The sequence below is a fragment of the Clupea harengus genome, chromosome 6 (genome assembly GCF_900700415.2).
Source record: "Clupea harengus chromosome 6, Ch_v2.0.2, whole genome shotgun sequence".
Classification (NCBI taxonomy): domain Eukaryota; kingdom Metazoa; phylum Chordata; class Actinopteri; order Clupeiformes; family Clupeidae; genus Clupea; species Clupea harengus.
In genome coordinates this window covers 28,212,648-28,227,849 of record NC_045157.1, presented here as the reverse complement: position 1 = coordinate 28,227,849, position 15,202 = coordinate 28,212,648, and the positions used below count along the sequence as shown (strand labels likewise).

The 15,202-nt window shown below is 43.1% G+C and overlaps 1 protein-coding gene across 1 annotated transcript in view; it reads left to right on the top strand.

Moving 5' to 3' along the window:
- Positions 1–14,070, top strand: part of pde8a (phosphodiesterase 8A) — a 37,588-nt gene extending 23,518 nt beyond the window's left edge. Inside the window, exons 7-22 of the mRNA XM_012814946.3 lie at positions 422–500; positions 1,280–1,420; positions 2,260–2,348; positions 2,477–2,528; positions 2,641–2,683; positions 2,981–3,058; positions 3,279–3,349; positions 3,470–3,634; positions 5,557–5,605; positions 5,829–5,964; positions 6,473–6,671; positions 7,133–7,350; positions 7,882–8,014; positions 8,877–9,041; positions 9,310–9,439; positions 9,801–14,070. Coding sequence (XP_012670400.1) covers positions 422–500; positions 1,280–1,420; positions 2,260–2,348; positions 2,477–2,528; positions 2,641–2,683; positions 2,981–3,058; positions 3,279–3,349; positions 3,470–3,634; positions 5,557–5,605; positions 5,829–5,964; positions 6,473–6,671; positions 7,133–7,350; positions 7,882–8,014; positions 8,877–9,041; positions 9,310–9,439; positions 9,801–9,907 — 1,855 coding nt within the window. The 3' untranslated portion in view covers positions 9,908–14,070. The remainder of the gene's footprint in view (positions 1–421; positions 501–1,279; positions 1,421–2,259; positions 2,349–2,476; positions 2,529–2,640; positions 2,684–2,980; positions 3,059–3,278; positions 3,350–3,469; positions 3,635–5,556; positions 5,606–5,828; positions 5,965–6,472; positions 6,672–7,132; positions 7,351–7,881; positions 8,015–8,876; positions 9,042–9,309; positions 9,440–9,800) is intronic.
- Positions 14,071–15,202: the final 1,132 nt, after the last annotated feature.

The window sequence follows — 15,202 nt, the reverse complement described above, 5'->3', positions numbered from 1 at the left end:
GACTGCAGGTGCTAAACTGGTTCTGTGGCCTAAGGAGCGTGGTTGTGTATGCGGGTGTGTTCCGGCTTGATTTGGTTCTTCCTGAAAAGGGGTTCTTTTCTCTTTTTTAACATAAACATCTTTTCATCTGTAGTACAAGTACATAGTAATGGAGAATACTGTAACAAACTGTAGTTTTATCTACAGTGTACAAATCTAAGATGTAATTTTAATAATGTTGTACACACTGCATTACTGCTAATAATTTCTGCCTCTCTAATTGGGTCAACAGTAAGGAAAGTCAGGAAGATAAATTGATACATTTGTTTTTAGGCCTGAAAACAAGAGCTAAATGCTCTCTGTAACTTAACACTTCACACCATCTTACATCGAAATCACCCATATATTTATTTGTGTCAATGTCCATGTTTCCCTTTCCCAGAGCCTGCAATGCTATTTTCACTGCACTGGAGCAGAGTCAAGAGGCCATTGAGATCACAAGTGAAGATCAAGTGATTCAGGTTCGTTTGGAGAGAATCCTGCTCTTTTCCTCAATGGAACTCAGTCACACCAAAAGGACTGGTCATTATCTTGGCATTCCGTAGTGCGGCCATTTAAGTGAAGGCGCTCAACAGAGCTCTCCTGTAGTGTGTGTGTGTGTGTGTGTGTGTGTGTGTGTGTGTGTCTCTCTGCTTACCCATAGGATAGTGTGATAGTGTGTGATAGTCTTCACCCCTTATTTAGAGGCTTGCTTAGAAAGTCTTGTGACTGATGATATCAACGATGATATCTGTCTTCTCCCTTGGTTGAATGGCTTCTTTTGTCACGGGGCGGTTGATGTATTTTTATCATGTTCTTTTTTCATATAAAAGGAGCATTTGTGTTGGCCACGGAGGGCTGGGATGAGTGACGAATTTGCTAACGGTACTGAAAACGCATTGTTTTGGCAAAGCTCTAGGGCCTTGCTGAAATCAAGGACCACACTCTGTTCTGTGTTATCAATACATCACCTGATGCTGTTGATATTATGTGCCATTGTAGATGTTGTTGTTGTTTTTGCTGTTGTTATTTCTGAAACCCAGTTGCCACGCCCGGTTTAAACAATTGGATCACTTATGTCACCATCTCAGTTCTTTAAGCATATCTCTTTAAGAGATATGCAGGCTCCTATGTGTATACAATAATGTATTCTGTTGAGCTATTTTAGGATTGTGTTGGTGTTTGTGGTATGGAATTTCCTAGGTTCTTTGAGGCCTTCATTTTGTGAACATTGATACCATCCCTTCCTGTCTTTCTACAGTATGTAAACCCTGCATATGAGTCGATCATGGGATACCAGAAAGGCGAACTCATAGGGAAGGAAATCATAGAAGTGCCTAAAAGCGAGAAGAATAAGCCTGATCTCCTTGAAACGATAAATTCTTGCATACGGAAAGGAAAGGTGAGTACAGCATATCTATACGTATTTTTTTTCCGAACATCAGATCAAGTACTGTGTCAGGTCATCCAAGTGCAATTGAAATCCCAGGATGTGCTGAGAGGAGGTGTTCATAATGATGTGTGTCTATATGAGGCACCTCTGCCCCAGTTAAGATTAGGACGCTCAGCACCTCGCAGACTGCAGGGAAGGCTCCTGGTCGTAGACCTGAAGAGCCTGAGCCTCCCTCGGTGCTGAGGCACCAGCCTGAATACCTGCCCGTCACTCACGGCGCCCCAAGGCATCAGACACAAAGGGCCCGTATTTATTTATTTATTTATTTTTGAAAGGGCCAGATCAGTAGGGGCTGGCTATGCGGCGAACGCTTACTTCAGAGGGGACGAAGGTCATCCACACTCAGGGTACCAGTGGGAAGGTGCTTTTGAACCAGGCTGAGCAGACGAGGGGCGGCAGACATGAAAGGACTCGACTGGACACAGCTCTGGCTCTGCCCCCCCCCCCCCTTTTTTGGGGGGGGGGGGGGGGTTGCTGACCGCTTTGATATATTTCACAAATGCATTCTTTTTCTTACAATCATTTCATTTGAGTTTTCTTCTTTTATTGGTCCAGTGCTTCAAAGTGCAAAAGCAGAAAATGTGTGTGTATGTTCTATGCCAGAACCTGATTGCAGATTCAGTTTATTGCTTATGCAGATTTGGCTTCTTGTCTTATAATAGTTCATGTCATGCTGTAAAATAAGAGCTCTGTAAAATGGCTTGTGTTTGTTTCTGTTGGATGAAATCACTGAATATAGGCAGTATGCCTATATGTTTTTTTTATGTTATGTTATATTTATCTTTCAGGAGTGGCAAGGGATTTATTATGCCAAAAAAAAGAATGGAGACAGTGTCCAACAAAATGTGAAAATTACACCTGTTATTGGACAGGGAGGGTGAGTGTGCAGTTTTCATTAATTTCATTCCCTTTTTAAACTCAATTACCTGGCCTGTCTCTCTTTAGGGATTAAGGCAGATTCTCTTTAGGTCTCACATTTTCATGATGTCTCTCTTCACTTTTCAGAAAAATTCGACACTATGTGTCTATTAACAGGCCTTTAAATGATAATAATAAGGTAAGGAGCTATTCATAGATGCACAAAAAGCAGAATGATTCACATGCAAAGGCCTGGACTATTTTATGTTTCATTTGAGAGTTTTGTTAATGTTTCCCATTTGCCTTTTAAGACTGAGAAGTCCAGTGATCGTGTACAAGCTGAATCTCAGACAGGTAAGACAAGCTGTCATTTTTTTTTCAAAACAGTACAATAGAGCAGATACGGATTTTTTTACATCCCCACTCGAGTGGTAACTATTACTGTGGAGCTATTGAGCAGAAAGTATTCAAATATTCAAAATGTATGGCTACTAAAGGAAAGTTTGAACAAAAAAAGTCCACAAAAGGACAGTTGACATTTGAAAAGGAGTTAAGCCCCATCCATAATGTATATATATCCCCAGAGCCCTCTGCTGAAGTGACCTACATAGTGGATGTGTGTGGGGCTCAGTGGTGTTGTCTTTTTCTCAGATATCCAGTCCTGCAAACACAAGGACAGGAGGAAAGGCTCCCTGGATGTCCGCTCCACTACATCACGAGGAAGCGACGGTGAGACGCACACACACACGCACACAGACGCGCACACACACACAGAGACGCGCACACAGACGCGCACACACACGCACACAGACGCGCACACACACGCACAGAGACGCGCACACACACACACACGCACACACAGGCTCTCCTTGAACCTCAGGGAATCTGAGCCGACCCATCTCAGGGAGCGACTCAAGCCCAACGTGCGTGTTTGTTTTATCTGTCACAGGAAGCTCGCAGAGAAGGCACTCCTCTATGGCCAGGATCCACTCCATGACCATAGAAGCGCCAATAACGAAGGTACTGTAGCGCCTGCTCCCCCACTCTCCATCCCCACCCCCCATCCCATTGTCCCGCTGTCTGCCGTGGTGCTCGCTCCCCAGTGCTGAGGTGGTCTCCTGTGTGTCTGTTCACACCCAGGTGATAAACATCATCAACGCAGCGCAAGAGAGCAGTCCCATGCCTGTGGCAGAGGCCCTGGACCGTGTGCTCGAGATCCTGAGAACCACCGAGCTCTACTCCCCGCAGCTGGGCACCAAGGAGGAGGACCCCCACACCAACGACCTTGTCGGGGGCTTGATGACGGTTGGTGTCCAAAGCTCAGCCACAGGCCCAAGAGTTAAAGCCCAGTATATTAGCTGTTATATGCACCAGATATATAGAGGCGTGTGTGTGTAGGGGAGTTCTTTTCCTGCACAGATTTGTCATTTCATTTGATCACAGAACTTTTAGCATTGGATGGGGCACAGAATGGAATATAATGAATACAAAAGTTATTTATAGAATTGTCCTATCCCAGTCTTTGATGTTGTATGTTTAGTATTGCCTTTGAACACCGAGAGGGACAGCATGGAGGCGGCTGAGCCTTTATAAAGTCGCCTCTAAAAGGGAACCACGGATGTTCATAGACCATTGCGTGGCAGCGAGTCAGACCACTGGTGAAATGGAGTAATTTCTGGGAAGCCAGTGATTGATTTAATTAAATGCTTCTCTGAAATGTGATTACTGTATGATTGAAACATTACAGGCCTTATTTAATTATTCATGAATTACAACAGACGGCCCCATGCCCGCTGTAGTGTCATATTCCCCCTATGAATTGGACTCGTGCTGGTGACTTCCAAGGAGAGAACATTAAAGGAGAAATTATGTTCTAAATGCGGGGTGATAGTCTCTGAGAAGTTGGAGTAGTCGTGGTACTCGTCTCCCTACCAAGTGCTTTTTAAATTTAAAAAAAATTATTAGGGGACATTATTGTTGATTTATTTATTATTAAACTAAATCAGCATAGTCTGAGGAGCTGTATTATACACTTCTCTATTGGCTGTTTCAAATCTTGATGAGAGACAAGAATGCAATGTTTGGAGGACTGTCCGTGTGTGTGTGTGTGAGTATGTGTATGCATGTATGTATGTGTGTGTGTGTGTTTATGTGTGTGAACTGCAGTCAAGCCTGGTTGAGCAGAGAGAGTGATGGGGAGAGAGAGAGGGAGAGTGGCAGAGGGAGAGAGAGAGCGAGGGGGATCGAGAGAGAGAGAGGGAGAGAGAGAGAGTGCCAAGTTGGCAGTCTTGGCCGTGGCCCAGAGGAAGTGTTAGATTGTCCTCCTTTGTGCTCCTGTAGGCTGCAGAGGAAAAGCTGGCCGCTTCGCTCGGCTCCACAACACCCTCTCCAATGAACTTTTCCTCTCAGTCCGAGTGGCCTGGAAACATCCTGTTCTTGGAGGATTAGATGAAGAGCCATGACTTGCGCTCACATGCCTACTCTCTGCCACACAGCAGAAGCCTGGCTAGCGGCCTGCCTGTGTTTTGCCTCCCTCTCGGTAGAACACTCCAGAGGAAATTACGCTCAAATTCTTGATCAGTATCTTGTTAAATGTTGGCGTTGCAGTGTCACTCTTTTTTTTTTTTTTTTCTTCCGTGGGCTTCGTAAATAATATTGTTGTAGGTATTTCTTGTCTGAGCTCTTGGCAGACATGACACGTGTTCAAAGTAGGTTTTCTGTTTCTGGGTTGCCTCTGAGTCCGTGTTGCAGAGAGAAGGGCTTAAAATAGCATGCGTGTGTACTGAAGCTGATGCGTGATCAGACAATGTGCAGGTCAAAGATGAGCCTTGCTCGTTTTCCTTTCTCACTCCTGAGGTAAACATTCACTCCAGTCGTTCAGACACACACACACACACACACACACACACACACACACACACACACACACACACACACACAGAGGCACGAGGGGCAGAGCTGAGGCCTGCTGCCCCATGGGAGACTGTGAGGACGGGTTTGAGTTTGTTTGTGCGTTTTCACATGTTTACACAGCAATCACCAGTGCAATGCTATGCACTCCATTCTGTCACCATTCACGGCTCTGCTATTTATCATACATTATGCAGGATATTAGTTGCACATTTGACATCAGTGCAAAGACCACGCTGTGTCCTTATTTTAATATTTCAATGTCATAATTCCTAAAGTGAGTGTCTTTTGTCTGACTGTGATTTTCTTTTTTTTAGGATGGCTTACGAAGACTATCCGGAAATGAATACATATTTTCAACGAAACGTGAGTGCAGCCTAAGCTGGTGTTTTTAATGTCGTGCTCTAAGACGAGGTAGAATGTCTGCGGTGCAGCCTTCAGTAGCGGCGTGATCACAGTGGGGGGTCTCTGTGCTCTTCCAGTTGTCCCATCCTGCGTCATGTTTAGCTTCCAGGCTAATCCATTTCCAGCTGCCTGTTCCCAAGCTTGTGCTCTTGATGCTAACTGACATGCCTCTCTGTGTCCTCAGAGCCCCACCACATCCCCAGTCACCTGACCACGCCGCTCTCACTCAACGACATCCCCCCTCGGGTGGCCCAGACCATGGAAAATGAAGACTCATGGGACTTTGACATCTTCAACCTAGAGGCAGCCACTATAAAGCGGTATGGGGGTGGGAGGTGGGAGGTGGGAGGGTGGGGAAGTAGGCCATGTCTTCAGTATGCTCCAGCTCACAGCATAGAAGTGCCAGAGGCTTCTGTGGCTTTCTGTCTTCTCTGCTTTAAGACCACAGATTTGCGGTTCACTGATGTACTTTTTGAGAAAGTGATCAAGCCATGCTTAATCTTATCATAGGCCTACTTATCACTGCATGCAAGTACAGTTTGTACAGTTTCTACCCTTTGTGTTCAATGGACAAACAGTTCCACAATTTCACTTTTTGAAGGTTTCTCATTACGCCCAGTAAAAGTTTTATATTTTCAAGTCATTCCAGAAAAAAAAAAAATGTATTCTGTATTTTCTGAGTAATTGTTTTATCCAGAAGGTCACAATCCAGTGTCCATAGTAATCCTTTTGATCCTAAATCCTTTATCATAAATGTGGAATATTTCTGTAATATCATTGGGAGCCATCTGGTCATCTGATTGACACAGGACACTCTTCCCTTGGCAGGCCTTTAACCTACTTGGGCTTAAAGATTTTCTCGCGCTTCGGCGTTTGCGAGTTCCTGACCTGCCCCGAGGCCACGCTCAGGTCATGGCTGCAGGTGATCGAGGCCAACTACCACTCCAGCAACTCCTACCACAACTCCAGCCACGCGGCCGACGTGCTTCACGCCACCGCCTACTTCCTCTGCAAGGAGAGAGTTAAGGTGAGCTGGCCCACTCTAATGCATAGAGCACCGCTGCCGTCATCAGAGGGAAGGTTTCTTTTAGCCTAAATGTATCTCTGCCTCATTAGCTGGTTATGCATGTGCGCTGTGGAATGTAAGCTGATTATGAAATGCTCTATTTTCAACCCCCGTGGCAGCTCTGCGCTATTAGCTTAGCCAATAGATGGCAGTAAATAGGCTGTGCACTCTCACTTGAATTTGTGGACTGTTTGTCCGAAATATTGCTCTTTATTGAATTACCAGTAGCCAGGCATGACAGACCACTGATGGCACAAATGAAGCAGTAGTGGCGCACTTAAAGGTCATTTGACTGTCCAACTTGCCCTGAGGTGATGAGGCTGTGACTAGACGATGCGGTGAGGGCCACACATGTTTGTCCAGGCTGGGACAGGACAGTCATTAGAATTCCCTCCACATACTCTGCTATGCCTTGTCAACAGCAAAGCCTGGAACCCATAGATGAGGTTGCAGCCCTGATCGCCGCCACAGTGCATGACGTAGACCACCCGGGCCGCACAAACTCCTTCCTGTGCAACGCCGGGAGCGAGCTGGCCATCCTGTACAACGACACGGCCGTGCTGGAGAGCCACCACGCCGCCCTAGCCTTCCAGATCACCATCAGGGACGACAAGTGCAACATCTTCAAGAACATGGAGAGGTGGGATACCGGCCTGCCATTTGTGTCTTGCATGTCAAAACACCCTTTCATGTTGACATATATGATATACGATTTTTGTTTAAAAAATTTGATTTTGTCCATATGTTGTGTCACTGTTGTGTTACTACAGATAAGATGTATAAACTTCACCTTGGATATTTAATTGACTAACTAGCTTGAATTGAATCACTGCACGACAACCTTTGTTGCCAGAAACCAGAAATGCACAGCTTTGTTTTCATAATAGTGACCAACCCTCATGAACACTCCAAACAGCAGGAAGGCGTTCGATAGGGGATTGTCCAAACGATTATGCCTGCATGCTGTGCCTGTTTGCTGTTGCATGTCCTTGACAGGGGTCTTACCTAAATGTGATTTCAGTCCCAGTCCGGTGCCCTTCAAATGCAACGATCCCCTCTGATAGGGGGAGCCTCAACAATGCAGCCCATTCATTGGGCCCGTGACCACAATGCATAACAGACTCATCACATTTGAACCCATCCTGTGTTTTCCCCCCTCTGGTCTATTCAGAAACGAGTACCGCACACTCCGGCAAGCCATCATCGACATGGTCCTGGCCACCGAGATGACCAAGCACTTTGAGCATGTCAACAAGTTTGTCAACAGCATCAATAAACCCTTGGCAGCCTTGGAAGAGAATGGGGTAAGAATGTTTATGCATCAACACAGATTCACAATGCGTATGTGTAGCCAAATGGCTCAGATCCTTAGGATCGCCGCATAGTTGGAATAGTTAGTCTTTCTCATAATGATCCTTGATATCTGTGTCTACCATGGGTCTGTATGTCTGCAGTGCTGTTATTGTTAACTTTCACCACATGAATTACTGCCAAGTTAAGCAGACACTGTCCACCCAGCACTGGGGAACACCTAGCCAAAGCCTTCAAGCTGTTACAGTGCTCTGGAAAGGACTGAAAGCTGTACTTTTGTGTTCCTCCACAAGGGACTGGGATTTGGGTTAAAGGGAGAGCCACTGCCTGGATATAGCTGTGGCCCACGAGACAGCCGCCAAAGACAGATGCGTAGGGTGAAAATTTGACAGGCTGGTACCAGCTTTCTCAACCCAGTGTGGAATGCCCTGCAGAGCCATTTTAAAGGATCCTAGAGCTTTTTAAGGAAAATGGTGGGATCTGCCTACCTTGCTCCCTTAAATGTCTCCACTCCTCAAACTGGCCAACCAGCAAACAGTGAAAGCATTTATGTGCACTGGAGCTGAATGGATTTCATCCTTTAGAGTAATTAATGTAATTCAATTTAGACATTGAATGTAGCCCAGTCCAGGCCAAGTGATTTTCTAAAGATTTGCTGTAGAGGAATAAACTAACATGAGTTTCTTTGGGAGGCCAGTGGAGACGAAACGCTTTTCGGGCCAGATTGTTCTCATTAAAGCTCTGTAATGTTGTTGCAACACAAACGCTAATTCTGTTGATTTTGTATTTTTTTTTTAAATCTCATTCTCTGTTGCTCCTTTTTTCTCTCACTCTCACTCTTCAAACCTTTTCTAGGGGAGCGGGGATGAGGAATCTGTCAAAGGCATTTTGACGACTCCTGAGAATCGCATTCTTGTCAAACGCATGCTCATTAAGTGTGCCGATATCTCAAATCCCTGCCGACCATTGGAGCTGTGTATTGAATGGGCTGGGCGCATTTCAGAAGAATATTTTGCACAGGTAACTGGAACATATAGGGACAGTCAAATATATGTGTATATTTAGCTGACTTCAAATTTTGAATGTTTGCGATTTATGTGCTTCCTGACAGTAACTGGACATATTTGGTTTACCTCAAACATGTATCACCTCCTTGTCAAGCATGTGAAGCACTGCATATTTAAATACATCCCTGAACACTTTCACATAATTTTGAAAGAGAAGTCTGTCCGTCTGTCTGTCTCTCTCATTCTGTTTCTTTCTCTCCTTCTCTCCACTGTCTGCACAGACGGATGAGGAGAAGAGACAGGGCCTCCCGGTGGTCATGCCTGTATTTGACAGGAATACCTGTAGCATTCCCAAATCCCAAATCTCCTTCATTGACTACTTCATCAACGATATGTTTGATGCCTGGGATGGTAATTTCTACTCTTTGTCTCCTAAAGCCACAATCATGGTTTTTAATTGTTATTTTCCTAAGAATGCTTGCAATTGCACAGGCTTGATAACGCATAGTAATAATAATAGTTTTTAAATCGGCTAAATATTTTTGTATGTTGGATGGCAATATAAGTTTAATGAAATAATGATTTGAATCTGTCAATAATAAATCAATGTTAATGAAACCGTATACTAAACAAGGTGCTACAATGGCACAATATTCACACTGCCTATCAGACAGCTTCAGGGTTGACTCCCATGTCTTCCTGATGCTCTCTCGCATAGTTTTGTATGGAGCTCTCATGCATTTGTCTCGTCTTTTTTGATTGTGCTCCCCAGCATTTGCAGACTTGCCGAATCTAATGCAGGACCTGGACAACAACTACAAGTATTGGAAAGGCCTCGACGAGCGAAAGCTTCACAGCCTGCGCCCTCCGCCAGAGTAAAGCACTCGGCGTCGGCCCCCCCTCGCCACAGTCCCACCGCTCCTCGCCTGGTCCAACCACTCCTCAGCAGAGCTCCAGGCAGCTTCTCCCCGGAGTCTGCGCACCCCTCTCTCCCCACCTCTGCCACAGCGCATGCCAGCACCGCTGCCCTGGCCCAGCCCCGCCCGGCCCGGCCCGTCCCAGCCCACCTGCCTTTGTAAGCTTCAGTCTAGCTCAAAACACAGACTGCAGGTAATTGCCTGCTACAACTGAGAATGGACAGGCAAAGCGATGGACGCGCACGAAACTGGGGACACCGGAGAAAACGAAAAAAGAAACACGTACTTGTCTTCTGCGCACCAATGTGGCTCAACTGGACTGGTGATGTTCAGTGACTCTGTATGGGCGAGCCCCACTCACCCCTCTTGCAGTACAAATGGGGTCTAGCCTTCCAATGCAGGCATGGATGATCTTTGTTAGACTGCACAGCTCTAGCAGAAGGACGGAGATTAAGAACAAACAAACACAGAAACAAAAGATGCTGAGAGACTTTTGGAGAGGCATCTGTTATGAGAGGGGGTGAGGGGTTGGGAAGTAGCGTGGAAGACTAGGGGGAGTGTGTGTGTGTGTGTGTGTGTGTGTGTGTGTGTGTGTGTGTGTGTGTGTGTGGTAATGATGCTCATCCAGACCTCTGCCACCACGACAGGACTGCTCATGCTCATCCTTTCAGAAGAAAGACTGTAGAACCACACTCCATCTGTACTGGTCCTCGCTGTTTGTTTTTCTTTTCTTTCTTTTGGGTTATTTGATTTTCCCTTTAAAAGACATGTCTACTATGCTAATCCTTGACTTAAAAGGATATGTGGCAAACTCCACAGTCCTTCAAAGGCAATCCTGAAAAGTATAAATTAAGCTTATTTAGGATGCTTACTGAAGTCAAAACAAATGTAACCACCTGGAACAAAGGTCACTATTACAGATTGACATTGGTATATTTATTTTGTTTTTTTTAGATGTTCATTATTTTCTATACTAAAATAAATAAATGAAATTATTAATTAGCTAATGAAATGGAAGAAAGAACAAAGTTAAAAAAAACAAAGAAAGCCAAAGCTGATTAACAGAAATTATAATCCAGTAAATCTTGTCCATATTTAATATCCGTAGAGAAAAAATCATTCACATAAAGACATTTTTATTTTCTTATTACAAATACTAGTTTGAATGACACATTTATATTGCACTGTAAACAATGATGGATATGTAATATTCTCTAATATTTGTCCAAGGCTGGGATACTGAATTTGGGAATAAGCTCTTAAGTTGTTGATCACTTGGGTGTTTGGTTGTGTGTGCACGCAGATACACCACCCTGAGATGCGTAACTCCACACGGCACTCGGCAACAGCAGAAATCTGTGAAAAGAAAAAATATTTTGGACTTGAAATGATTTTTCTCCCAGAATTTTTTTGTATCTGGTTTATCCTACTGAAAAGACTGCCTTATTTTATACAATATTTATACAGTACATCCCACTGTGTAACCACAAAGGACATTCTGGAGTTTTTAATAACATAGTAAGAAAGTTATGTTCACGTAAATCTCAATATTTTTATAGACTATGAATTTTACACTGGAGCATCCAAACATGAAACCGCTATTAGCCCTCTCGCGTTTGTGAAACTGTTTGCCCACCAGAATGACAGTACATTTGGAGTGGAAACGATGAAGTCTTTGGGAAGTTTGGTAGCATTGTGGAATACAGAATGGTCAATCACTGTTACCATCTCCTCTCCTTGCCTACTTTGAGGGGTATGAAATATTGGCAGTTCCATCAACTTTACACAAAATACCCAGGATTATACTTGAGCCTTTGTTGGGCTTCTAATTGGTATACTAATATATGTTTAAGAACTTTCATTATTAAGAGAATTTCCTACTTAAAATATATAAAAATGCCATACTACCAAGCAAACACTGGTCAATACGATATTTTGATCAAACTCTGTTTCTCTCTGTCAAAACAGAAATGTTATATCAATCAGGAGATTTTTTTCTTATTCTGATTCACCATAACTTCAGGTCTGTCAGCACCAGAAAAAAATGGAAAAAAAAATAAATAGAAAATGTTCAATGGATAATAAAGTAATTATAATGTTTTATTATGTTTCCGAAATGTTCACGTTGCTTGCAAGAAAGAAGGTCCCTCAAGACCAATAGTCTAATCTAATACAGGTACCATGTCTGTTGTGTCCTTTGTCAAGTAAACAGGGAGTATTTCCTGCTGCAACACTTAAGACCTCTCCCACATCTACGCACAGGTGTCAAACCCACTGGTTTACACCCCAACTTTAAGCCTGCCATTAGATATTTGTTTAATTCTTTGGGGGATTTACTCAACTACATCAACAGAAATGACAAAAGGTCACAAAGTTTGGCCAGGATTGTTTCATCTGGGCTCATTGTATCGTTTTACTGTTTTGATAAAAAGAAACAATCTTTGGGTGATTGTTCAGTCTCCTGGTCTATACCCACATTTACATCATCCATGTTACATTGTTACAGCAACGTTTGTTTCTGGAGTCTTGTTGACTTGAGATGTAGGGGACGATAAGTCTGCCTGACAAAAGGAATGTCCTGTCACAGGTCTGTGAGATGGGTTAAGGTCAGTCCCTCACTCACTTGCTGTATGGAGCGCAGTGTTTTTATGTGTTAAAGCGATCATCTTGCCTTTGATCAGGTCTATTCTTCATCGTGTTGCCCTCTGCACAGTTTTGAGTATGATGAGATGACCTCATTGTGATCATTCCTTGCCCTTAAAAGGTCAGCACATTTGCCAATAAGCAGCCAACCACTGAGGTACCCTGTATTAACCCTAAAGTCATGAAATTCCACAGGCACTTGCTTAGTTTCAGGCAAAACACTAACCTCCAATAAGTAAACTCCAATAGTTTCAGTGCAGTGGTAGTTCTGCTACTTTATATCAGAGGCTGTGGCTTCAAAGGAAATGGTTTGCAGAGGACATCCATCTCCTTGGTTGGTAATGTAGCGTGGAAATGTCACGTGCAGTGGAATCAAAGACAGAACACACTACACGATGCCATGTCGAAGATCTGGTTTTGTCTTTTGATTTGATGATGATGTCTATGATCTGCCATCTAATTAGTGTACATCAAAAGGTTTGTGCCTAAATTCTGATGTTTGATGTGGGTATCAGTAAAATGCTTTCCAGTCAGCAGACCACCCCATTCTGGTCATTAAAATGGTAGCCTGCTGAGCATGACCAGCCTTTAGGTGAAAAGAATGTCATTGCAAAGACTGTGGCTTATATGCAGACATATATTTGAATGAATTGTGTTCCGGGATTGTGTGTATCTATCACTTTCCACCAGTATAAATGAATCCTTAAGATGTGTTTGACTTAACCATTCGAAATATTGTATCATCCTGCAAATACAATTATCACACTGTAGGACCACAAGTGCATGGAGTCAAGCAAACATCCTTTAGTTAATAAAAGGACCATGATTGTAGCCTACTGCTTCGTTTTGAAAGTGAATAATGAAGCAAGCAGAATAGTATTTCATTATGAAGATGTTGACAGATGACATTCATTATTTTTGTATTCAGCAAAGAATAGTACATTTTAAAAAGTATATAGTAACTTCTCAGCTCTCAGTAGGCCACCACAGATCTACAGAGGTATCTACAGAGCCCAGTAGCCTGCCATCCTGAGACAACAATATAGCCATTACAGATGCTGGTGGAAGTAGTCCACTGTGAAACAGTGTGATCAGATGCAGAGGGTTGTTTTGGAAATGTGTGCATTTCAGTTTTTGTTCATTAGGTATAATCCAACTGTGTAAAATAAAAAGCCACAATATTGGGTGAGTGGTCAACACGAGATGCTCTGCTTAAGTCAGGTAGCCAGTATCTATTGACAATCACATGTATATTGGGTGAGTGGTCAACACTAGATGCTCTGCTCAAGTCAGGTAGCCAGTATCTATTGACAATCACGTGTAGATCAAGTAGCCTAGGTCTCCTAGGTAGGGGTTAAAGACAAAAATCGTTTAAGTGATTAATGATTCTTGATATAAACAACTCCTAAATTGTAAAATTCATGAAAAATCAATGCACAGTTTGTTAATAAAGCTTAAAATCGGGAGGTCTCTTGCAAGTAACACCTCTGGTACTAAGGCTTCAGTCATTTCCAAAGCTTTCTGCATGATCAAGGCACCAACTTCATGTAATAAAATGTGACAAAATGGTTACTTTCTGCTATGAATTATCTGACTCAAAATTAGGTCCTTATATTAACCACCTCACTAGCAAATGTACTGATACAATTCGACACAAACTCTCCTTTTATCTGTCGGTTTTACACAGCCAACTCCATCATAATCAGTAAATTCATGCACACATTTCATATTTCTCACAGTTCCCTACTGTGTAAATGATTCTGTCTCACAGTACTTTCTGCCCACACAACACAACTTTACATTTCACGTTTTTAGAAACAAGATGCACAATACAAAATGTACGGTATAATTAAACTGAAAAATTACAGCAACAGCTAAACATATTGGCAACCTCCAAGTTGGGCTACATTTTGTCATTTTGGTCCAAAGAGCTTAAAATAAATTATTCTAGACCTACAGAAATGTAGGCCTAATTCTGGGCGGCTAGTTGTAATTACGTGACGTATTGTCTTTTTCCTCTCAAAGGGTTCTATCATCAAAATGTAACTGAGTGAGGGTGGTCTGAAAACGGTTTACCAACCAAACACAGAGCTACAAAGAACAGTAAATCCTGCTCATTGTTGCTTGAATTGCAGTGAATACACCTTTACATATCATCCTATCATCCTCAATCTTGAGGCAGTTTCATTTTCTGACAGGCATACTAGGCCTAGTCCTACACCTTTAGACGTTTGTCATTTGAAGAGGTGGATTTTAGTCTAGGCCTATTTATTAATATAAGGCTCATTTTCGTTATTTTCTGTTCTTAAACTGATGTCAAAGATGAGGTAAAACTCCAGTGGGACCAAAGCACCACTCCACTCAATCCGAATTTACCGTCAAATGGAAGCGTCGTATTTTTGTAATCTATGAAGCCTACTCCAATCAGGTTTAGGCTCGGAATATTTCTTAACTTCAGCTATGTTGTCGTTCTAAAGATTCTGAGCAGATTCCGCCAAGAGTGAACCATGCGGATTTAAAACATCTGATACAATAGCAGTTGAGTGTAAGAGTAACCAAAGTTGTCTGAAATGAGTGCATTCGTCACATGTTTGAGTCTTAAAATGTTAAGATT